Below are 25,014 nucleotides of genomic sequence, written 5' to 3' on the forward strand. Positions count from 1 at the left end.
GGGGTGTTAACCAATGTCATAAAACAGCATGTGTGTTACTGTTACATGAGAAACTATCTGTTCTGTAAGCCTTCACCTGAAGTACAATAAAATATTTAAAAAAAAAACAAAAAAACAAAAAAAAACTTTGTCTTAGCCCGCACTGACTCCCACATCTACTCTTATGCCAGTTCCAGGACCAGATGGGAAGTAGCTTTTCCCTGCCTTGAAAGACAGAGCCTTAAAGATGACCGTGGTCCTGTCCCAGAAAGTCTGGGGATTGGGGAAGCATGTCAAAGTGGGCCCCAGCAGATTTCTTTAGTCTGTGACATGGCTTCCTTTTCCTAATGTATGTGTGGGCTCCACAGCCCCCATCTGCCTGTGGCCTCAGTTAAGTCTCCCCACCAGTCCCACAGGACTGCTCCGGGTTGCAGAAGGCCAACCTGGGGGTAGGGAGATGCACCCAGGCCTCCAAAGGTTTGTGAGGCAGTCCAACACCCTGCAGCAGTCTGGGAACTCACTCCTGCCGATGATCTCTGCTGTCACATGCTTTGTCAAGTATAGATAGATGTGTGTGCTGGACCACACACAAACCAAGGTGAGCAGACTTAATTCCTGCCTGAGAGGCAGGAACTTTCACTGGAGAGCTTTTTGTTTTTAATCTTTAATTATAAAAATACACATTCATTGTAAATTTTCAGCCAGTATAAAATACCTAAATCTGTTGCAGTGGAGTCAGTTCCGACTCATGGTGACCCCACGTATTTCAGAGCAGAACTGCGCTCCATAGGGCTTTCAGTGGCTGTGATCTTAAGGAAGTCGATTGACAAGCCCTTTCTTCCACAGTGCAGCTGGGTGGATTTGAAACGCCAACCTTTTTGACTATCGAAGTCAAACCATTTGTGCCACCCAGGGACCTTTCAGCTAGTATAGAAGTGTATACAGTAAAACATGAAAGTTCTACCAGCCAATGCCACTCTCCAGCAGTAAACATTCTTCATTAAACATACTTTATGCTTATGTGGAGCCCTGCTGGTACAGTAGTTAAGAGCTTGGCTGCTAATCAAAAGGCTGGCTGTTCAAATCCACCAGCCACTCCTTGGACACCCTATGGGGCAGTTCTACTCCGTCCTACAGGGTTGCTATGAGTCCAAATGGACTTGACGGCAATGGGTTTTATGCTTATAGAACACATACATATTTACTCACACTCACACATAGCTTTTATTTTACAAAAAATGGTATGGTGTTATATTGTCTGTAACTTGATATTTTTAAACATCTTTCCATGTTAATACCTATAAAACTACAGAATTCATTTTTAGATGTCACTTTTATAACCAATGGACATTTTTATTATTGATGCTAAAAGTTATTGATGTAAGTTCCTACCAGTAGGACTCATGGCTCATAGGATATGTACATTTTAAACTTCAGTAGGTGATTTTCATAGATTCTACCAAATTGTCTCTAAAAATGTAGCAACAATTTCCTCTCCCACCAACAATGGGTACAAATGTCCATCTTCCCCACCATTGGCATTACTAGATATTGTCAATATTTAGAATTTTTGTCTATTTGCATGTAAAAAGTATTATCTCATTATTGTTTTGTATTTCCTTTATTACCAGTAAGGCTGAGCATCCTTTCAAATGTTCATTGGCCATTTGTATACCTTCTTCTGTGAATAGCCTATTCATACTTTTTGCCCTGTATACAAAGATAAAACATATTTATTCTTCTGCTGGGTTGCTTTTCCTTTCCTGATTGCTTTATATAAATTCTCTTCATTGCTTATCAGAAGCCTTAACATTTTGCATACATTTCAATCTGCAATTTCACCCCTAGGAAGGAAATCATTGGTCAAGTGGCTAAAAATGTTTCCACAAAGTACTTTTCACAGCATTGTTTGTATACAAAAATATTCACAGGCAACTTTAAAACCCAACAGTAGAGAATTGGGTAAATAAATTACGGCAAATACACATAATGGAATACAATGCAACACTTAAGATAATGATATATTTCTATATATTCTATATTTATTGGTATATAAAGAGATTTATAACAATGACATTAAAAAACATTTCACAAAGCAGTTTGTTAATATATTCTCATTCTAGTAAATGTATATATTTATAAATAACGTGTGTGTACATGTCCATATGTGAGTATGTATATGTATATACACATACATACACACATATATATATATACAACTGGTGGTACAGTGGTTAAGAGCTACAGCTGCTAACCAAAAGGTTGGCAGTTTGAATCCACTAGCTGCTCCTTGGAAACCCTCAGGGGCTGGCAGTTCTACTCTGTCCTATAGGGTCACTATGAGTCGGAATTGACTTGATGGCAATGGGTTGTTTTGGTGTTTTGGTATGTATATATACACACACATATACATAGAAAAGAGGTCCCTAGGTGGCTGCCAAGAAAACCCTATGGAGCAGTTCTACTCTATAACACTTGGTGTCGCCATAGTCAGAATCAACACAATGGCAGCTAACAACAACATACATACATAGAACATGGTCTGAAAGAGTATGTCCCAAAACATTTAATATGATTATTTCTGGGCAGTGTAAGTATGGATGTTTTTTTAAAAGTCCCTGTTTTTTTCTTATTTTTCTGCAATGAAAACGTCCTGCTTATATAACAAAAGGAAACACGTTCTCAGAATTGAACCAGTGCTCATATCAGAGTACAGTGGTGCCGTCGAGTCCCTGACCTTCCCTGCAGGGAATGAGACCTAACATTGCCTTAGCTCTTTTGGCAGCCTCATTGCTTTACTGCTTTAAACTGAGCTTCTAGTTCGCTAAAACCTTCAGATGGGTTTAATGTTTTCACACAAACTGCCCTTGCTTTACTTGTTTGGTTCATTTTATAATGCAAGCAAGAGACGTAACATTCATCTCTGTCCATAGTTTGAGCACTTCAGAAAACAACCTGTGCAACTGCCTTCTGACTGGTGAAGTCTCTTCTTCCTTAGTAGGATCCTTTAGATAAAACTCTTGGAATGTCATGTTTGAGAACGCCCTGTCTCTTCTAAGCACTTTAGATAATTTTCCTTGGAACACTTTGAAATCTGACTTCCTGAAATCTGTAACAATTATGTGTGAACCATGTTCAGTGTTGCTCTCTGTGATTATTATGAACTCATTCTCCCAAGGTTTCTACCACTTATACTTTTTCAGCAACTAGGTTGGTCAGTTTTGTAGCTCTCCTTAAATCTTTCTTTAACATTCTAGTAAGTGAAACTGTCGGCATGATATGAATTATTGTCCTGATGCTTGGAGACCTCTGGCACTTCCATATCTTGCCTGGGTTCAGTTTTGCAATCTGAATTAAGATCACATTGTCCATGTCCTCCATTTATCTCAGCACCTGGTTTGTACTCTTATTGCGTTTTGTTTTCTTGTTTTTTTCTTCTTCTTTTATCCCCGTCCAAACACTTCCACCTTCAGTTCTGTGATTTTCTTTTTGACATACATGCTACTTTTGAGAGTCCCTTTCATTTTAGACCTACTTCCTCTGAGTAGTGTTAGCTTTCCATGGTCATGCTCTGTCATGAGTTCCACGTGATATATTTATCTTCTTGTGCTAAAATTCAAGTTCCTCTCCTACTGAGGTCTTCTGTAGTGCCACACATACCAGCCCTTAGGATTTTACTAAAATTAATTACAATTACAGGTGAAAAAAATCCCTGAAATAAATGTTTTGCAACAAGGAATGGCAACTCTACCCCCAAACAATCTTAGAATAGTTTAATCCTGAAAAAGTTAGGATTAGAATTTTAGAATTTAAAAATATGAAAGAAAACTCCACTGCTGTAACACATGGTTTTGCAGTTTCACTTGGACACCTTTCTCTTTCCTTGAAAATTTTAGAAAGCACATGATGCCTAGTTTTTGTGTTATTGGCAGTTGCCATCATGTCAGCTCCAATTCATGATGACCTTATGTATAACAGAAAGAAGTGTTGCCTGGCCCTGTGCCATCTTCATGATGATTGGTATGTTTGAGTCCATTATTGCAGCTATTATGTAGTGGCTTCCAACCTAGGGGGCTCATCTTCCAGCACTACATCAGACAATATCCTGTTATGATCTATAAGGTTTTCATTGGCTAATTTTTGGAAGTAGACTGCCAGGCTTTTCTTCCTAGTCTATCTTAGTCTGGAAGTTCCACTGAAACCTGTCCACCATAGGTGACCCTGCTGGTATTTGAAATACCAGTGACACATAGCATCTAGCATCACAGCAACATGCAAGCCACCACAGTACAAAGAAGTGACAGACAGGCAGTGGAATTTTTCTGTTACTTACTACATAATTTATCAGAGGACCATAAATCTTATCATAAATTTTAAGCCTCCTCCAAAATCCTGTTCTCTAACACTACATATGTCATCAGCTCTCATGTCTTGTGCTCTTATCTTTTCCAAAGTCAGGCTCCTCAAATGCAGGAGACGAAAATATTGCCTGAGACCCCATGTCCTTCAGATTCCCCCCAGATTTCTTCTGGTTGTATAATTTGTTCTCAAATGTATCAACTGAAATACAGGGTTGTGGAATTGTAACAGACTCAACATTAGGCCTCAGAACCTGTTCCAGGAAGAAAGAGGACTTGAAAATTAGCAAAGCCAAGTCTGCATAAGGCTCCTCCTAACCTTTAGCAGAGAGTCACTAGCCAAGAGAATGGGGTCTCTGTCTTCCTGGGTTGGGGGAAGAACTCCGTGCACCTGTTGTCATCAATGAATCCTCCTTAGTATTCTAAGAACATGTTATTCTTACAAATGTGTCAGTCTGGGATTGTCTTTCCTCCTTAACCCTAGTGAAGACTGGTATCTGGTAAGAGGGAGACAAAGATTTTTTGAGCATAATAATGCTGAACTTACGCTATGAGAAAGTCAACATAAGCAAGTAAAGAGATGGTGTGTATTGAGATGTTTTACCAGGGGAGTTGGGGCTGACCCTCAAAACCTCCAGTGTCTCAAATTCCTAGGAGTAAGCAGAAAGCACACAGCCCAGATGATGGGATGGATCCCTGAAAGGAGAATTAGGACATCAACTATCAAGCCTTCTTCAAAGATAAACCCTGCTCATGCACCCAAGAAGAGTTTATCTGTTGTACTGTGTACTTCATGCATCGTGGTAAATAATTATCACCCATCTAATTGCCTAGATCCTTCAATGTTTTTTATTTGTTTGGGGACAGAAAGCAGGCTGATCCTGATTATCATTTTAATGCCAATGCCTAATGGCTAGAAAAGACAAAGTAAAGTATTAAAACGACATGTGCAAAGACCTGGAATTAGAAAACCAAAAGGGAAGAGCACATGAGGCATTTATCAAGCTGAAAGAACTGAAGGTAAAATTCAAGCCTTGAGTTGCAATAGTGAAGGATTCTATGGGCAAAATACTGAATGACATAGGAAGCATCAAAAGAAGATGGAAAGAATACACAGAATCACTGTACCAAAAAGATCTGGTCGACGTTTAATTATTTCATGAGGCAGCATATGATCAAGAACCAATGGTACTGAAGGAAGAAGTTCAAGCTGCACTGAAGACACTGGCAAAAAATAAGGATCTAGGAATTTTCGGAAAACCAATTGAGATGTTTCAACAAACAGATGCAGTGCTGGAAGTGCTCACTCATCTATGCCAAGAAATCTGAAGACAGCTATCTGGCCAACAGACTGGAAGAGATCCATATTTATGGCTGTTCCAAAGAAAGGTGATCCAACCGCATTTGGAAATTATTGAACAATCTCATTAATACCACATGCAAATAAAATTTTGCTGAAGATAATTTAAAAAAGTTGCAGCAGTACATCTTACATCGACAGGGAACTGCCAGAAATTCAAGCCAGATTCAGAAGAGGATATGGAAAGAGGGATATCATTGCTGATGTCAGATGGATCCTGGCTTAAAGCAGAGAATATCAGAAAGATGTTTACCTGTGTTTTATTGACTCTGCAAAGGCATTCCACTGTGGGATCATAACAATTACAGATAACATTGTGAAAAATGGGAATTCCAGAACACTTAATTGTGTTCATGAGGAACCTGTACATAGAACAAGAGGCAGTCGTTCAACGGAACGAGGGGATACTGCATGGTTTAAAGTCAGGAAAGGTGTGCATCAGGGTTGTATCCTTTTACCATACTTATTCAATCTGTGTGCTGAACAAATAATCTGAGAAGCTGGACTATATGAAGAAGAGCGGGGCATCAGGATTGGAGGAAGGCTCATTAACAACCTGCGATATGCAGATGACACAATCTTGCTTGCTGAAAGTGAAGAGGACTTGAAGCACTTAGTGATGAAGATCAAAGACCACAGCCTTCAAGTATGGATTACACTTCAACATAAAGAAAACAAAAATCCTCACAACTGGACCAATAAGCAACATCACGATAAACAGAGAAAAGACTGAAGTTGTCAAGAACTTCATTTTACTTGGATCCACAATCAATGCCCATGGAAGCAGCAGTTAAGAAATCAAATGACACATTGCATTGGGCAAATCTGCTGCAAAAGACCTCTTAAAGTGTTAAAAAGCAAAGATGTCACTTTGAGGACTAAGGTGTGTCTGACCCAAGCTATGGTGTTTTCAATTGCCTCATATTCATGGGAAAGCTGGACAATGAGTAAGGAAGACCAAAGAAGAATTGACACCTTTGAATTGTGGTGTTGGCAAAGAATATTGAATATACCATGGACTGCTAGAAGAATGAACAAATCTGTCTTGGAAGAAGTACAGCCAGAATGCTCCTTAGGGGCAAGGATGGCGAGACTTCGTCTTACATACTTTGGACATGTTATCATGAGGGACCAGTTCCTATAGAAGGACATCATGCTTGGTAAAAGAGGGTCAGTGAAAAAGAGGAAGATCCTCAAGGAGATGGACTGACACAGTGGCTGCAACAATGGGCTCAAGCATAACAATGATTGTGAGGATGGTGCAGGACAGGGCAGTGTTTCGTTCTGTTGTAGATAGGGTCGCTGTGAGTCAGAACTGACTCAATGGCACCTAACAACAACAATTGTTTGGATCCCTCAGTGCTTTTTATTTGTTTGGGGATAGAAGGCAGGCTGATCCTGATTATCATTTTTATGCTAATGCCTACAAAACACCTGTCCCATATGGGAGTCAAACTTTCAATTTATTTCTGAAGACTGAGATGTTTCTGTAGTGAAAAATCTCCCTGCAGAGGGAATGCAACTAATTATTAAAACTATTTATCTATTAGTATTCATTCATTCACTCAATAAGTAGTTATACATTTATAACTAATATGCAGATTAGATAAAGTGTGAAAATTGTATAAGGTATGTGTAACTGTCTGTGTAGTCGAGAAAATATTCCAGTGCACTTAATAAAAGAAATCTAAGAACAAAAAAGCAAACAAACAAACAAACCTCAAGTGTCTTGCTTTGGACCAGAACCCTGGGGGAGGAGAGATGAGGGAAGAAGGTTAGAGAAAGGACCCTTCAGACTCTTATCATGGAGGACTCTGTGTGAACTGAAAAAAAATCACATGATGAGAAAAGTAATGTTTTATACCATTTGCTGGACAATGTGTTTGTTATCAGCTAATAGTAGGATTGTTTTCTATCTAGTCATGAACCCTACCTGTGGTTGTGAGCTTACAGACTGGTATGTCAGAGCGAAGAAAGGAAATCATCAAGATTTCACCACCCTCTTGGCAATGAATCTAGACTGCATTTTTAGCACAAATATTTTGGTGTCTATTCCAGGGAGGAAAATTAAACTTAGCACATTTCCTGCTAGTCACTGAACAGGGCAACACCTCCCAGACCATAAGTGTCTATCTGTGGAATCTCTCCTTGTAAACTGCTAGGCCTTTGAGGGGCCTATGTCTATGGCTTGAACTGTCTCAGTAAGTCCTTAGAACCCACCAGGAATGGTGTTAATTGGGTGGGTATGTTCACTGTGATTTCTTAGTTCCAGCCCTAGGAATGTTAGGAATGCATGGAGTGTGTGTGTTTGCTGGGATGCATGCACACATGTGGGCACTCTGAGTGACCTTCCTCAGCTGCTCCCAAGGAATGTATTTGGGTTGTATTGGGTTTGGGAAAAATTAGAAGGTCATGTTATGCAGCCTCCTGAAGAGAAGTGACTCTAGAGCAAGCAGAATGAACTTTTTGGGGCACATGCCCTGCTTCTTCCCACGGGGACCCTGGATCAAGTGTCAGAGACACAAGGTCCCTTAGACCAGTGCCTGCAGACAGGGAGCCTCAGAATCTCCCAAAGAATGTGTTTAAAATGCAGATTTCACGGCCAGACTCCATACAGATGTACTGAATCAAACTCTAGGGAATACAGCCCTGGAGTTTATATTAAGGAAAAAAAAAAACAACGCCCCAGGCTGTTCTGTTATGCAAGCAGGTTTGGTAACTGCTGCTTCTCTTGGCCCATTTTCCAATCAGTGTCGACATCAAGACTCCATCATGGGCTTTCACCAGATGTTCCTATTAAAAAACATCAACGATGCTTGTGTTTGCACCAATGACATGTTCAGGCTTGCTCTGCACAACTTCAGCTGACATCAAGCCCTTCTGATTTTACCTCCTAAACATATCTTGCATCTTTCTCCCTCTGTCTCTATTAGCCACTAGCCAAGTCCAAGCTACCAGCATCTCTTGCCTGGACCACTGCAATAGCATCAAAATTCTTCAGGGATTCATCTCCCTGTAATCTGTACTCCACAGAGTGGCCACAGTAGTCTTTTTAAATCTCAAGTCTGATTCTGTCACACTCCCTACCCCATCCTGGCCCTCATATCAGTGATTTTGTTTTCTGTCGGTTTTAGGGTGAACACATTCTTCACATGGCCCACTGGGCCTGCATGAGCCCGTCTCTACTGACCTCCCCAATCCCATTTCATAGCCACCCTCCCCTTGTGCTTGCTGCTCCCTCCACACGGATGCTCCTTTCCCCCCCTTTACCTGCCCTTCCTTGGGGCTCAGTTCAGCCATCACTTCTGCAAGGAGGCCTTCCTCACTGCTCATGGGCAATATTTTTTCAATTGCAAATTTATATTGATTTGCACATGCTGTGCTGACCTGGAGTCTGGGCTGGGCTAGAGCAAGCAAATACTGCAATAATGGGAGAGGGAGTGGGGTGTATGCCGGTACCTCTTGGGGCTACCTTCTAACTGAGGCATCACAGGGGCTGCTGTGAATTCAGTACTATCCCCAGCACTCATGTCAGAGCAATATTAAACATCATCACTGCCAGCAGTTTTCACTCATTTCTTTATTAATATACAAAAGGCGCCCAAGGCAGATGGACCAGTAGTACAAAGCACCAGAAGTTAATACTATACTGGTGAGAGGGTTGGCTTTATAAAAGTGAAGGAGCAGGCAGGAGCTGCGCTGGTTCTGAGGGCCAGGCCCAGCCAACTACACAGAACCTCGGAGCTGCACCTGGAACCAGCCCCAGGGAGAGGGCAGACAGGTAGGTTGGAGGTAGGAGAGAGCTGGGGACCCTGGGGACAGATGCAGAGATGGAGGTCAGGCCGTGAGAACCATCTTGTAGCTGATGAGGACAGGGGACTCTGCTTGCTCAAGGCTCCCCAGTGGACCCTGGGCAGGGGCTCAGGTGGGCCTCAGCTCTAGGGCAGGTAGAAAAGCCCTGTGGATACTAGTGGGCAGGGGGAATCCAGACATGGCTATTAGGTTGAAGGGCCTTTTCCCCTCTCTCCACCAGGGGCCACCCTTGCTCTATACTAGATGTGAGGCTTCAGCCCAAGGCACAGAGACAGGCCCAGAGGCCTCCCAGTTGGGAGAAAGCGGGGGCAAGGAAGGAAACACTTGAGTGTCCCTGGCTTAGGCAGCCAGAGCTGAGACATAGGGTAGGACAACAGCACCCCTGCACAATGGGACTGCAATGTGGGGATGGGGTGGGCTTGTCCTTAGCCAGTGACCAGGACCAGTCACATGGCAATGATGCCTGCCTGGAGGCTTAGCAAATGGAGTCTGCAATGAGCACTGGGTATCAGCAGACCTGGGTTCTAGCCTTAGCTCTGCCATGGACTCGTATCTCACAGAGCCGTGTGACCATGGGGCAGCCATATCCTGCCTTAGGCCTGTTTCCTCATCTGTCAGTGAAGGTTTTAGATATGACCTCTCAGGTTATGGAAGGGCATCTGAAGGTCAAGGGAGCTCTAGGACCAGCTCTTGGTAGTTAAGTGGAAACTGGTCCCAACCAGGCCCTTGATGGAACTGGCATGGGATAGGGGTGAGCAGGTGATGCAGGAAGATGTTCTTGCTTGAACCTATCCCCACAAACACTCCAGAGCTGGGAAAGGATGCTGGGAACCTCTCCTTTGCCCAAGGAAGAGAGGTCACCCTCCCTTTGGCACAGGGAGGGAATGGCTCAGTGCGATTCCTTCACAATCATCATCTGGCTAACACTTGGCTTGGAGAGAATGGAGTGGCATTATGCAATCCTTCATGTTCTTTTCTGGGATGGGGAGCCCAAGGCCTCTAGTGGCTTCTGCCTCCAGCCCTCAGCATGGGGTCAGGAGTGCTCTTTTTCACTGTGGTCCTGCCCTGGGGACAGACTAAGACTCTGCCTGGCTGCCACGTTAGTCAATGAGGGAAAGGACAGAAGGGGTACGCAGACAGGGAGGCGAGAGCGACTCTCTCTGGCTTTCTCCTCTTCCTCTAGGCAGAGCAGCTCAATCAACTGAGTTGCAGATCTCTTCCACCACAGCATTGAAGATGTGTGGCTGGTCAGCATAGACGTGGTGTGAGGCACCCTCAATCTCCTGTGGAGAGAGGAACCGCCAGGGGTGGAGTGGCCTTTCATTCAAGGGACTAGGAAGCTGTTCCATTATTTCTCTTCTCCTCAGACCCACTTGCCTGTCATGCATTAGCACTTATCAGAAACAATGGTCCACCTTTCTCCCCTGATCTTCGCTCTTTCCTGTGGGAGTCAATGAATCCCAATATCCCATTCTGCTTCTCCCATGGCCCTTCTCTGTATCTTTCCTTCCATGTTAATCTACCACTCATCTGCTCAGCTCATCCAAACGTCTGGTAGCATCCAGCCTAATTAAGCATGCTATTGGCAAATGAGGGTGGAGTGGGGGTAGGAAAGAAGGGAAGGCAGAAGTGTGGTGGGAAGGCTTAGTGGCAACTTCTTCTATTCCTGATGCTGATTTTGGATGGGAATTATGGGTGGCTGGAGTGTTATCTGTACCTAGCTACTGGACCTGCCTTTTAGCCAAACTGGGCTACACAGGTGGGAAGCCCCTAATTCTGATTTTACAAAGAGAATCAACCCTTTCAAATCCACTGCCCTATCTCAATCTGCCCATTCATCTTTTCCCTAGTCTTTGATCACTCTTTCTCTTCACTAACCCAAGGCTCATCTATACTGACAGTTAATAAAAATGCACTGAAACATTCAACTCACAGCATTTTTACTTCAACTCCCACTCCTTGAGTGGCTCAACGTACCATGTCCCGGACATAAGAATCTGGCCGCTGCAGCTTCACTTTTTTCCCTGTGCTGGTATCTATCCAGGTATTAGCCCCATAGATCATGGTGATTGGCACATCTTTTCGAATCAAGTGAATTCGCTCCAACATGGGGCGCCGGGCCCAGCCAAAGGACTCCATCATGGCTTTGAACGCCGTCTCACCACTGAAAGAAGAAAAATGGGGCTGAGGCGGCTAATAGAAGAAGCCCCACAGCATCAAATGCTAACTTGTCTCTTCAGAGGCTGGGGCAATATCTTAGTCATTGTTGTACTCCTCTCAAAGCCCAGCATTGGGCTTAATAAATATTGGTAAGATTAGGAGATGAATAATAGAATCTTCAGAGGTCTCGTATCACAGAACAGTTAGGAGGGACACACTTGTGAAAAACCCCATGGCAGTGAGAACTGTCCAACAATGGTATGAGTTATTTATCAACAAATAGTTATGTGTCATGCCCTGGGCTGGGGGCTGGGGACAGATGAACAAGATGGAAATGGCACCTGATATCCTGGAGCTTACATTTTCGCTTACACTTAAAAAAAAAACAAACAAACCCATTGCTGTTGAGTTGATTCTGACTCATAGCAACCCTATAGGACAGAGCAGAGCCACCCCATAGGGTTTCCAAGGAGTGGCTGGTACATTCAAACTGCCGACCTTTTGGTTAGCAGCTGAATGCTTAACCATTGTAGGTATTAAATAACTAATTATACAACTAATTATTTAACTTAAAATTTCCCAAGGATTGTGAAAGAGTGGTCGAGTGCTATGAGACCACAGACCAGGGGACTTCGCCTAGCTGGGGATGAAGGGAGCGCATCAAGGGAGGGTACTCTGGAAGGACACATCTGAGGTAAACTCTAAGGAGCCAGTGCTAGAACTCAGTAAAAGGGGCTTCCTGAGAAGACTCTGGAATTAAAAATTCAGTCTTATGAGGACCCGGGGGAACAGCAGTTTATGCTAAGTGAGAAACAACAAATGCCAACTTAATCTACTTTACTCCCTGTGCATTTCCTTAGGTAGAACTAACTGAGACCATATTATATGGGCTGGTGTGCAAGACTGGGATAGAAGCTAGCCTTCTGGGCTAGTCTATAGCTTTTGTGGAAGGCAGGGGATGTTTAAGATACTGCCACCTACGAAGCTTGGCCTATTAAGTGTAGTTATTTCCCTGGTCTCCTTCACACTCCTGAGATGAAGGTGAGCCTAACTTTTGCCCAGGCCACCAGAAACGGAGAGATTTTCCTTAAGATATAACAGCATAGTGGAAAAATTATGGACTCTGGAGTCAGACAGACATGAATTCAAATCCTGGCTATGTTTTCTTAGCAAGTCAGGTAGCTAAAATATGCCTTTATTTTCTCATCTACAAACTGGAGATAGTTATATACCCACTTTATAAGATCACTGTGTGGAAAATGGAAATATATATAAAGCCCCTAAGTTTAGGTGAAGCTAGTAGGTATCCCCCAAATACTTTTCCCTTGGCCAAATTTCCTGTTTTCCAAGGGAATGATAAAGAGTTTCTGCAAGCTTACCAGGGTTACAACTCCTAAAAACTTAAGGGGTTATGAAATTGAGTGATGATGTTTGGGAGCTAGGGGGCTGGTTATCACTGTATTACTGATGTCATCTTTGCTTTCTCCAGGACACGAATGGGTTGCAAGATTATACACAGTGTGGCTTAGATTGGGAGGTTATCTGGATGGAACTAGGTCTGGGGCTGGGGAAAGTTCTGAGGAAAGGACTAGGCTGGGCATGTGGGGCCTCCAGTGGGTATGAGACTGGCACTGAGCCCAGTGGGGGCTGAGAGAGGAGCTGAGAGCAGGAAGTTAGAGGGCTACCTGACTTGACTGTTGAGCTGAGGGTTTCTATTCTACTGCTTAACCAGGGCCCTCCAATTAGCTGAGCTCATGTGGAATGTTGAATAGACACTCACACACTGTCCAAAAAAAGCTGTCTGGGTTTGAGCTAATGTTCAGACAGTACTGTTGGAATGCAAATCCCCACCTTCTTCATGGCTCTGTACTCACAATGGAGACTCAGATGGCCTGGAATGAAGTGGGGCAGTGCTGCTGCTCCCAGAGACCCTGGCTCCCTGGGTGCCTCCTGGCAGCTCGAGGTGAGGTCTCCACATAGAAGCAGTGCCACCCACGCAGCCTCATGGTATCAGGCACTCATAGGGCACTGCCACAGGGTAAGATTACCTCACTGGCTTTGCCCTGGCTGCCACAGTTGCCAAGACTCAGATCAGCAGGCTGGTGGGGCCTGCTGTCTAAATAAACAGTCATAGATATGAACTTCTCAAGATTCTGGGGATACTCCGAAATCTGGAAGTAAGTTCTGTCCTAATAAAAAGTTATTTTCAAAGCACTCAAAATTAAATTTTAAAATGCATTCTTTCATGCAGCAACTCTGTTTGTAGGAATGTATTTTATAGATGTAGTCACGTGTGCAAAGGCACATGTGCATGGATGTTCTCGGAATCATGTCACGTCACAGATTGGAAATATCAAGGCAATTTGGGGAACTGCAGGCCTGGGGCAGAAGACGGCTTTTTATTTTATAACCTTTTTGACAGTTTAATTTTTTTTTCCCTTTAAAAAATACCAGGTTCATATTACTTTTTCAATGAAAAAAAAGAAGAAGAGGAAAAGAAAAAGAAGATCTTTTTAATGTTTCTTGACTCTTGTCCATTTGGCTAACTACCTGTCTCTACGGAAGAGTCTTCCTCCAGAGACGGGCAGTGTGTTTAATTATCTGTTAGCTTCTCCATCCCATTGTGCCTATCCTGGGGGAACGCTTTAGAAGTGATCAAGCCTGCTGCCAGTGTTCCCCTAACTGAGTCAGAGCTTTGTGGAAAAAGAATGGTCCCAGGATAGTTCCTGAGTTTCCTAGCAGCTGGAGTTTCGGCTCCAAACCTGTCCACCCCGGGACCTGTCCTTACCTGGGATTCTGTGCATTGCAGTGGTAGATATATTCTGATATGGTATCATCTTCAAAAAAGTCTGCAAACTTGCGCTTGAAGTCTGGCCGGAATCGCTGAACCAGGCCAGGCCCTGGGGAGGCAACAGAAAAACATGGAATGGCTGGCTTCGGTGGGAGAAGAAGACTTTCCTGCTTGTGTATGGTTTTAATAACTTAACCTGGACATTCTTCCTCCTAAGGCCTGTTTGTTTCCTTTTTGTGTTTAACATTAAAGTGGCAGAAGGAGTGAGGGTCTATTGGGAAGCTCCAGATGACAAATGACAGAATTAGTCGGTTACCAAAGAACTTAAAGACAGTTAACATCACAGAGGAACCAGATTATTTTCAGCTCAATGAAGTCTCAGATCTTTTCCTCCAAGGATCACAAGTTTCACAAGAGTCTATGGTTCAGATGCTTTACTTTTACAGTCTGAGCTATGTTCTCCTTCTCTCTGAGACCTTTGTGGGCTTTTACTCTTCTGAAAGTAGCAGATGAAACTAGACCACCTCCTGAGAGCCCTCTCATTTTCAGGCCTGTAATGGAATATGAGTGAAGAGTGAACTTAACAACACCAGCATCTCAGACTCAGGGCACTGTTTTACAGCAATCTGTCCCTTTCACTTTTCCTTATGGTAAATACACAAGCAATAGGGCACCCAAAATGGACTGTAAAAATTGGGCTAAATAGTCAATTTCTCATCTCTCTGTCTTCTGGTGTTGGCAAGAAAAGGAGCGGGAGGCAAGAAGAGGCCCAGAAGCTGCAGCAAGGATCTCGTGGGCCCTGGCCACCTTCCTCCTCTCCCTCCTGGCACAGTCCTCCATGGCTGCCAGCCAACTGCCCCAATCATAATAGCTCTGATGCCCATGCATGAACCTGGCCAAATGCAAGGGCAGAAATGGGGAGTGTGGCTAGAACAGGGCACCTCCCTGGGAAATGATTATAGAGTCTGTTGGATTCCACAGTGCTGGGAACTCTAAGAAGGTCACCCCTCTGCCCACTTACTCTCCTTCTTTGGCACCTGGGTCTTTGCTCTTCTTCCTTTTTCCCCAAATTCCTAAACTCTTACCTTCTACTCAAATGCTAATTTTTCTCTTTTACCCAGTGCCATTCTGTTTCTCTTGAAGGGCCTAGAGAGACAACTCTTAATTTAGCCATTAGCAATGAACTCCTAACAATAGTCTAGTAACATAGCTATTGAATGTTACTATATATACACATACCATCAATACAAGATAGAGGTCACCAATCTTTTTAATATAGGGAATATATTTTTTACTCAGAAGGGAAAGGTGCTGACAGTGAGGTCAGAAGGGCAGGAACTACAGATAATACTCACTTTGGCTGGCTTCCTCATCCCCTCCTGTCTCCTTCCCTCTCTCACCCACAGAATTAGCTGATGGCTACTGCTAAGCAAAAGGTTGGAGGCTTGAGCCCACCAAGAGGCACCACGGAAGAAAGACCTGGCAATCTACTTCTAAAAAATCAGGTGTTTTTCACAAGGGGGTCATACGACCCCACGTATGTCAGAGTAAAACTATGGGGCACAGTTCTACTCTGACACACATGGGGTTGCATGAGCTGGAATCGACTCCACAGCAACTGGTAACTAGTACCTAAGTGCTAGGTAATACAAAGCAGATGAATATGTGGTGCCTGCCTGGAGCAGGACATGGTTAGAGGGGCTTGCCTGCTGCTGTGGGTGGTGTTGGAGGCTCTGGTTCTCACCCTTCCTGCTAGAGGTGCTGGGTGAGCTGTGGAGATGGGACCCAGTGGTGGTCACCAGGGCTGGATCAGCAACTCTCTGGCATAAGAACTCACACACGTAGCATGACAACTCAGGAGAGGAAGAGTCAGACCATGGCCCCTTCCTCTCTCTGGAAGTCTAGCCAAGGCATGGGGTAGTTTTTCTGCTCCATCTGTCCCTTGCATAGGAAAGTTATGAATCCTCTGAAGCCTCAAACAAAAAGATCTGGTCCAGATTAATAGCTTTAAATAACAATGCTACTAAGTCCCTAGGTCCATCCCCACTTTTCATGAACAAGCAGGGATGGTGGAGTCCAGAAGTAGTTGGGCTTCTAGAATCAGACAGCCTTGGTTTAAGGAGACAGAGTTTCTTCTTCTGCAGGCTACTCACCCCAGGGCCCAGCTACTCGAAGAACAGCCAATGGATTGGAACGCCCTAGGACAGAGGCCACAGCCTTGAGCCAGGTTGGGGGTGCCCGGATCTCACTGGGGTCAGTCGGTCGGAGGGGAAAGCCCCATGGGTCCACCAGGATGAGGTGTTTAACTCTACATTAACAGCAGGATAAAGGAGAAGACAAGTTGTATTAGCTGAGAGGTATGATAACCCTTAATGACTTGGGAAGGAGAGAACTATTAGAAACTAATACTGGAACGTTTTCAGCAAGGTAAGGAGTGACATTGTGAGGGAGAGTGGTGGCTCTTCCTTACCTTTCAGGGTACTTGATAGAGTAAGAAGTGGCCAGGAATCCTCCTAGACTGTGTCCCAGGAGGATCATGTTGGGGATCCCCATGGTCTCCCGCCATGTCTCTATTGAGGTTACAAACTCATCCTCGGCCCCCTCTGGGTCCCTCGGAAATGCTGGCCTTGAGCTTCGCCCAAAGCCAAGCAGATCAAAGGTGTGCAGTGTGCGGCGGGCACTCAGTGAATCCATGTTGAGGATCCAGAGGCCCACCCCGCCCCCGAATCCATGCACCATTACCAGCGGGGTGCGGTCCTTTATCTCGGGGCTCACGGTCACCGTCCAGATCTTGTTCTGGTTTGGGAGGGACACATATCGGGCCAGAAACTTGTTCTGGAGACCTGGGGAGGGGAGAATCCCAGGGCAAATCAGTTAAGACTGCTCCAGACAGTATCATCATTTTGCCTGGACTACCAGTCTTCAGATTCCCTCTTCATTCCCAAACCCTTCCTAATCTTCCTCATCGCTTTCCTTTCACAACCTTCTGAACACATATCCTAAAGAATTCAACTCCAAGCTGAATTTGTGGGCATCTACTCTGTAAGTAATAAGAGGGGCCACCTTAGTCCCTGAGGCTGTTTGTCCGGTTCCCATTGGGCCTAGGGTGGCAGTGACATCACTGACTCCACAGAACCCATCATTCTGTATGCTTGGAGTTTGACAGACGGATAGAACTGTGCTCTTGAGGGGTCCGGGAAGGTAGCTTCTAACTGGAGTTCAGTTAGGTAGAGGGACTGATGGTGTGGACTGAGCCATGGGCTTATTAAACACTGAAGTGGGACAGAAGGCAAAAACAAAACCCAGAAACTGGTGGCTGTGGGGGTGTAGGGTAATGCTTGCTCTGCTGGCTCTGAGAGCATTCACATGACTGAGTGACAGAGGTCACAGGTGCAGTAGCCTGGATCACAGATAGAGGCTTGAGAGCTGTGGCTGCTGTGCCACTCAACTTACTCAGGCCCATAAGAGAGAGGGTAGCCATGGCTGGGGCAGTGGGAATGGGGTGAAGAGGAACATCTAGGGAAGTATGGGGAAACATGGTCCAAGGGTCTTGTTTGAGCCAGTGGCTGATGCTGCTCATGGGATGACCTGCTCCAACGTAACACTCCCACGTGATCTGGTCTGTGGGAATCTCAAACTACTGTGATGACCAGAAAAGTGGTGGGGCATAGAACCCAAGGAATAACAATATTAGAGAATGCAGGATGGTGGTCCTAGGGTAGGAAGGTGATAAATCTAAGAAGCGCTTGTGTGTGTGGAAGAAGAGAGATGGCGAGAAGGAAGAAGAAAGGAATAGGGGGAGAAGGAAGGAGGGAGGGCAAGAATGTGTATGCCTGTGTGTGTTGTGTACTAAAAGTTGGTACAGGGTCGCTATGAGTCAGAATCGACTCAATGGCAATGGGTTTGGTTTTTTGGTTTATAGTGTTTGAGGTAAAAGTTGTGGCTGGGGCAGGAACTAGGGTGATGGCTAGGGAGGGAGAAGCTGAGGAAGCATTATCATAGAATATCGTGTCCTCTGTATGAATGCGTTCTCTCAAATCACTGCCATCCCTTCCTCCCACCCCAAGCACTGTTAATCAGCAATCAGCTGGCTTGGTACATCAGGCCTTGGGTAGATTCTGTATCCTTCTTGGGCCTCCGGAGTGAGGTGGGACAAGCTGTCCCTTCTACTTACACTGGAGGATCCTGGCTTCCACATTCTTCAGCTGTGACATAGACGTGGGGCGCCAAGTGGGCAGCCAGCTACTCAGCCAGCCTTGAGGCCTGGGACAGGGAGACACATAGATACTCACGGGCAACATCAGAGGAAACACTGATGCTCTCAGCCTTGCTGATGGTTACAAAAGCTTTCTCAGGGTGCAGGGTGTTTCCTAGCCTCACCAGCGCAGTCAGCAATCCCCTAGATGCCTGATAGACTATTACTCTCTCTGATAAACGGCTCTGTACACAACATGCCCCTTATTTCAACAGACACTGAGAACATCATGTACACGTCACTCTGCAGTTTATAAAGCTCTTTCACATTTACTATCTCAGATGAGCTTCACAACCCTCTTTGTTAATGGTTATATTTTATATTCTAGGAGATTAAAAGGAAATAAAAGCAACTGACGCTTTGGTTATCCTTTGCCATCGTTAGGACTGGCTATTCTTTTAGGGCAGGACAGACAAATTCCCATGCCACCTGCCCTCCTGGCAGGGCCCTGGGGTTTGAGTGCACCCATCTCCAAGCCCCTAGAAGCACAGAGCATTGTGCCAGTGACCATCGGGTGCACAGGTTATCAGTCCAACCCTGAACAAGGAGACGGGGTAGGCAGGGAGCAGGAGGTGGGAGACCTGGGTTCGAGTCCTGCTATGGTTCAGTTGCCTTTGGCCTTATTTTCCAGACTGCAAAATGAGTAGAAAGCTCACATATATCCTCACTCCCCATGGGAGGTAGTAAAACAAATAAAATAACTCACCCTGCTTTCTCCTTCATACCCACTGCAAGGTAGAGGTGAAAAGCACCAGTTTTGGACTAAAAAACACCTGGATCTGAATCACAGAACTCTAATTTATGAGCAGAATTGCTTTGGTCTGTTAAATAACCTGAGTGTCTAGATATGTAACAGACCTTGTAAGGTGCCCAACACAAATTAGATGCTCAATAAATGGCAGTTTTTATTCTTCCTTTTTCATCCCATATGATATTTCTCTTCTTGAACTCTGCCTAGGTAAAGGGGGTTCTAGCATGGACACCACCAGTTTCAGGAAGACCAAGAGCTGTGACCACCTTAAAGCCTTGGCCTGCCCTTAGTCACACCTCCTTTTAGAAACAGAGACAAGTGTGGAAATGTGGTTATATCCTGTATTTACGTAAGGGCCTTGAAAAGCAGAGGCTGGAAGGTCCAGGGAATGGGTACTGAGAAACTTGGATTTGCCATCTGGGTTCTAGTTTGGCTCCTTTTCTAACTAGCTGTATGACCTCTCTGGGCATCAATTTGCTCATCTGTAAAATGAAGAGGCTTGACTAGATGGTATCTATCCTAATTTAAAACTCTGTGCTTCAAATGATGCATCAGAATGCCCCATGTGTGCCATGAAGTTTGGTAATGGTTCCCCTTGCTCCTCCGAATGCCCTGCCTTGACTACACCAGTGTTCACAGGCCCCTACTACAGCCTGCTCAAGATACTTCAGTAACCATGCAACAGCTAAAGAATGCAGTCCAAACTCTTTAAAGGCCAACTTCCACTCACCTCTCCAACCTGTCGTTATTCCTCTCCATTCCTAGAGTGGATTCAAATTCAAATGATCATACTCCTGTCTCCACACCTTTGCAGACCTAGTTCCTAAACCAAACTTGTCGCCATCAAGTTGATTCTGACTCATAGTGACCCTATAGGACAAAGCAGAACTGCCCCATAGGGTTTCCAAGGCTGTAATCTTTATGGAAGCAGACTGCTAAATCTCCTGCAGAGCAGCTGGTGGGTTTGAACTGCTGACCTATTGGTTAGCAGCTGAGCGCTTAACCACTGGACCACCAGGGCTCCTTACCTAGGTCCCACTACCTAGGATACCCTCGCCCTTCCACTTGTATCTACCCTTCAGAGCCCAGTTAAAGCACAAGGCCTTATCCACACTCTAGCCTAGTGATTTCACTCTCCTTGAACTCCTGGAATATTCATCTATACCACATATGTAGTATGTAATCCATGTTACATTGCATTGTTGCGTATCTAGGCTAGTAAAAGGCTCAGCCGTGATTAGGAACTGGGATGTAAGCCAGAAAGTCAGAGTTCTAATCCTGGTACTGCCACTTATCAGCAATGTGACTTTGGGCACAGTATTTGGCCTTTTTGTCAGTTTCCTCATCTTTAAAAGGGAGGAAGTAATAGTATCTACCTCACTGGGTTGTTTTAAGGATTAAATGAGTTAATTCATCTAAAGCACATAGAATAATGCACAAAACAAACTCTCAACAAACTTTCTCCCCAGTTAAATCATAAGCTGTCTACATTCTCAAGGTTTTGCAAGTTGCAACTCTCAATGCATGTCTGAAGTCTGAGATACTGAGGCTGCAGCTGAAGAGTAATACATCAATGGCGTTAACCAGATGAGTTAGTCTCAAGCAATCTAATCCTGGGGAGACTCAGAACCCTTTTAATACTCTACTGGAATTTCTTATAGGCTTGAAGCATGGGATCAAGTCCACAGAATTTTTCCTAGTCTTAACGGAGAGGTAAGAAGCCCTGGTGATGCAGTGGTTAAGCACACTGCTGCTAAACAAAAAATCGTCGGTTGGAACCCACCAGCCATTCCACGGGAGAAAGATGTGGCAGTCTGCTACCATGAAGATTTACAGCCATGGAAACACCATGGGGCAGTTCTACTCTGTCCTTTAGGGTTGTTATGAGTTGGAATCGACTTGATGGCAACACGTTTGTTTTTGAAGGAAGAGGTAAATTTTTTCTCCACATCATATAGCTGGTGACAAGTCAGATATACAGGGCATGTGGACCCCACATTGCCCTGTATGTACCCAAGCAGAAGTCAGGAGAAGTGCCATCCCATGGGACAGTACAGTGGGCTGCTTAGCAGAGATTCTTCAGGGAGCTTTTCTTTGCCTCTCTTCTTCACTAAAAATATTCCACATAAAGCTCTGGAAATGGTGCCTGGCATGCTGTATCTGCTCAATATTGTTGGGGAGGTGAGGGCTGTGGTGGGAAATTGAAGCAAGGAACAGAGAAGCCACTTAGCCATGAATTTAGCCTGGCCAGGTGATCTCGTCCCTTTAGAGTTCTCTCACTGTGGGTGCAGGGTGAAGCAGGCGGGTTCTGTACTGGGTAAGAAGGCTGTTCTAGACCTCTGTGACCTTGGGCAAGTCTCCTAACTTCTACGGGCTCTGGCTTCTTCACGTGTAAAAAGGAGCTGAACTACCTGCAGCTCTTGCCGCTGTAATATCTTGTGTTTCCCTGAGTCATTTTAGGCACTGTAAGGTTACTCTTGAAAAAGTCACCTTTGAAAGCAGCTCTCTCCTGGGCAGCTCCTTCAAGCCCACCCAAAAACCAAACCCGTAGCTGTGCAGTCAATTCCAACTCATAGCAACAGTATAGGACAGAGTAGAACTGCTCCATACAGTTCCCAAGGCTGAAATCTTTACAGAAGCAGACTGCCACATCTTTCTCCCGTAGAGCTGCTGGTGGGTTCGAACTGCCCACCTTTTGGTTAGCAGCCGAGTGCTTTAACCACTGGGCCACCAGGGCTCCCTCTTCAAGCCCAAGAAGCTATTATTGTCATAAAGTTAATTATCTTTGCAGGCTGCCAGTTCTGACGCTCTGAAAAGGGAGCCCACAAGGACCCGCAAAGGCCCTGTCCCTGTGAAATCAAGGGTTGGCTGGGAGCTGAGTCATTCTTCTCAAAGCAACTTTTTCTTGCTCCTATCGGTCTGCGAACTGCCAGTCACAGCACCTACAGGTGGCATCCCAAAATTGATGCCATTGAGACACTAAAAATGAATCCTAAAATAGCTCTAATTTTGAATCTACTGCATTCAAATACTATTAGGATTAAAGCCATTATCAACTAGAATCGCAAGCGGCTAAGTGTCTCGGTGGACTAGAGCGAAAGAAACTTGGACACTCATCACTCCAGTCCCGTCCCGGCGGTGGAGACCTCGCCTCTCTCCCCACGCCTTCTCCTTCCCAGGCTATGGGAGGCTCTTCCCACGGTCCTGGTGGGACAAGTCGAGACAAACACACCTGGCTGCCACCCCCACAGCCGCATCCCACAGACTTGCTTCCGGGGATCTCAGACATCACCACCTGAGGATAGCGACGAGAGGAGAACGCGAACCAAGCGCGAAGACTACGGTGAAAAGTCAGAACCTCTGAGCTGCAGGCAAGTTTATCTGCCCTCGTTCCCCAGGCTCGGCCGCCGCCTGCTCTTGGCAAAACCAAAGCATGCAAACACAAACCCCAGCCCTCCCCTGAAGCCAACCTGAAAAAGGAAAGGCGGGAAGGTGTCTAAAATTGTTCCTCAGCCAGACAGTCCCAGGATCACGGCCCAGAGAGAAAGAGAAAAAGAGAAAGAGACAGGATTAACTCACTGCTGCTCCAGATCATCAGCCATAGTAAACAAGCACTGCCGGGTAGAGCTGAGCCAGCCCATCCCTCCACCTGACGCCAGCACCAGCTGACCCAGAAAAGTATCGGATAACAAAGTGGGGCGTGGCCAAGCCGCCGCCGGGCCGTGAGGCGGGGCCGGCAGAACTCCGATCCAGGTCTGAACGTGCGCGGTGAGGGGGGCAGAGGGCCAGGGGCTGAAACTCCACAGACTGGTTTCAGTGAGTGGAGGCCGTTCTTGGTGTTTTCGATTACTGACCATGTGTCCAGGCAGAGATGTCCCTGTGGGCCTCACAAACTAGGACAGTAATCATGGTCACATACTTGGGGGACAGAGAGGGAGACAGGTAGTACTGAAACAACAGAGCCCCTCACAGGAGGCCCATCAGCCCTCAATCATTTAGAGATTAAAAAGTGACAGAACTACCCCTGCACACCTGCACACGCTCTTTAAGCTTTCCTTCCCGTCTAAGTCCTTCCTGGGTGTGCTCTCTAACCAGATGTTTGGGGACCTGACAACACCAGTGGATGAATGCTCTTACAAAAGGCCTGAGGGCTTGTACCCCAAGCAGACTGCCAGATTTAGCAAATTAAAACACAGAATGCCTGGTTAAAATCGATGTTCAGACAAACAATGAACAATTAATAACATTATGACCCGTGCAATGTTTTGGGACATAACTGGGCATCCTGTATTTTATCTGGAAGTCCTAAGGGCAGTTATCTGCTGTTAAATCAAATGAAAATGGAGTCGTGTGGTTGACAAAATGGCATCGGTGGTCAAGTGGGCAGCTGAGTGGACAATGCGCAGAAGACTTGTCTATACAGACTTGTCTTAAAGCCCAACTTTCCTGTAAATCAGGTCACCCTCCTTGACCAATGAGATCCTGACAGCGCGTCCACCCTCGTCGACCAATGAAATCCTGACAACGTTTCAGTAGTAAATTGTATAAGCCAATCAGAAATTAGGTTCTTTTGCTTGGCATTCGGTCATTAGACAGTAGCTGCTGATAGCTGGGGGAGTACCTTTCCACGTTTGGTTTGATGCTCTCTGATTTGTGAATCATCTGCCAGAATAAACCTCATCTAATAGATAAATCTTATTATGGACTCAGTTTCTTTTGACACTGCCAAGAAAGGCATTTCTCTGCTCCGGGATGAGTCTGGTTCAACTTCAGTTCCCCCTTAGTTCAGAGGATCCCCCACCCAAGGAATTGGGGGGGGGTCTTGAAGGATTAACCTAATAAGGCTGGGTATGCTTCAGGTAGCTGGAATGGGGTTTCGGGTATGGAGGGTGGGGGTGGGTCTAGCTTAGCTTAGAGCTCCTGAATATACCTCAGGCTTGCTCAGTATAGAGGCTATATCTTTAGGCTGACTTCAGAATCCACCTGAACCAGTAAAGAAGACCTGATGTCCCTGGAGCTGTCAGATTTCAGGCCATAGCCATGGTTAGGTTAAAACCAGACTGCAGGGATCACAACAGAGGGTCTGGACAGAGTGGGAGAAAAATGTAGAACAAAATTCAAATTCACAAAAAAGGCAAGAGACTGGTCTGACAGAGACTGGAGGAATCCCTGAGACTATGCCTCCCAAGACACCCTACTAGCTCAGAACTGAAGCCACTCCCAAAGCTGACCTTTCAGCCAAAGATTAGGCAAGCTAGAAAACAATAACACACATAAGGAATGTACTTCTTAGATCAATCAAGTATATGAATCCAAATGGGCAACACTTGCCCCAAAGCAAATATGAGAAGGCAGGAAGGGACAGGAAAACTGGACTAATGGAAACAGGGAACCCAGGGTGGGAGAGTGTCGACAGATTGTGGGGATTGCATTCAATGTCACAAAACAATTTGCGTATAAATTTTTGAATGAGAAACTAATTTGCGCTGTAAACTTTCACCTAAAGCACACACACACACACACACACACACACACACACACACACAC

At 45.1% G+C, this 25,014-nt stretch overlaps 1 protein-coding gene across 3 annotated transcripts; it reads right to left on the reverse strand.

Moving 5' to 3' along the window:
• Positions 1–1,269: 1,269 nt before the first annotated feature.
• Positions 1,270–23,138, reverse strand: ABHD4 (abhydrolase domain containing 4, N-acyl phospholipase B). Of its 3 annotated transcripts, none has more exons than XM_023724895.1 (8): positions 23,047–23,121; positions 18,636–18,724; positions 16,932–17,304; positions 16,615–16,769; positions 14,459–14,570; positions 11,488–11,674; positions 7,417–7,444; positions 1,270–1,689 (listed from the first exon to the last, which is right to left on the reverse strand). In XM_023724895.1, exons 1-7 carry the CDS (start codon positions 23,106–23,108, stop codon positions 7,418–7,420), a joined length of 1,005 nt encoding a protein of 334 aa, XP_023580663.1. In that variant the 5' UTR covers positions 23,109–23,121; the 3' UTR covers positions 1,270–1,689; position 7,417. The 3 variants fall into 3 exon arrangements, with proteins under 3 accessions (XP_023580663.1, XP_023580662.1, XP_004389993.1); XM_023724894.1 differs by having other exon boundaries at positions 1,270–1,823; XM_004389936.2 differs by lacking the exons at positions 1,270–1,689; positions 7,417–7,444 and adding an exon at positions 7,465–10,793 and having other exon boundaries at positions 23,047–23,138.
• Between the last annotated feature and the right edge of the window lie 1,876 nt (positions 23,139–25,014).

This window comes from Trichechus manatus, unplaced genomic scaffold, assembly GCF_000243295.1.
Source record: "Trichechus manatus latirostris isolate Lorelei unplaced genomic scaffold, TriManLat1.0 scaffold00268, whole genome shotgun sequence".
NCBI classification, from domain to species: Eukaryota; Metazoa; Chordata; class Mammalia; order Sirenia; family Trichechidae; genus Trichechus; species Trichechus manatus.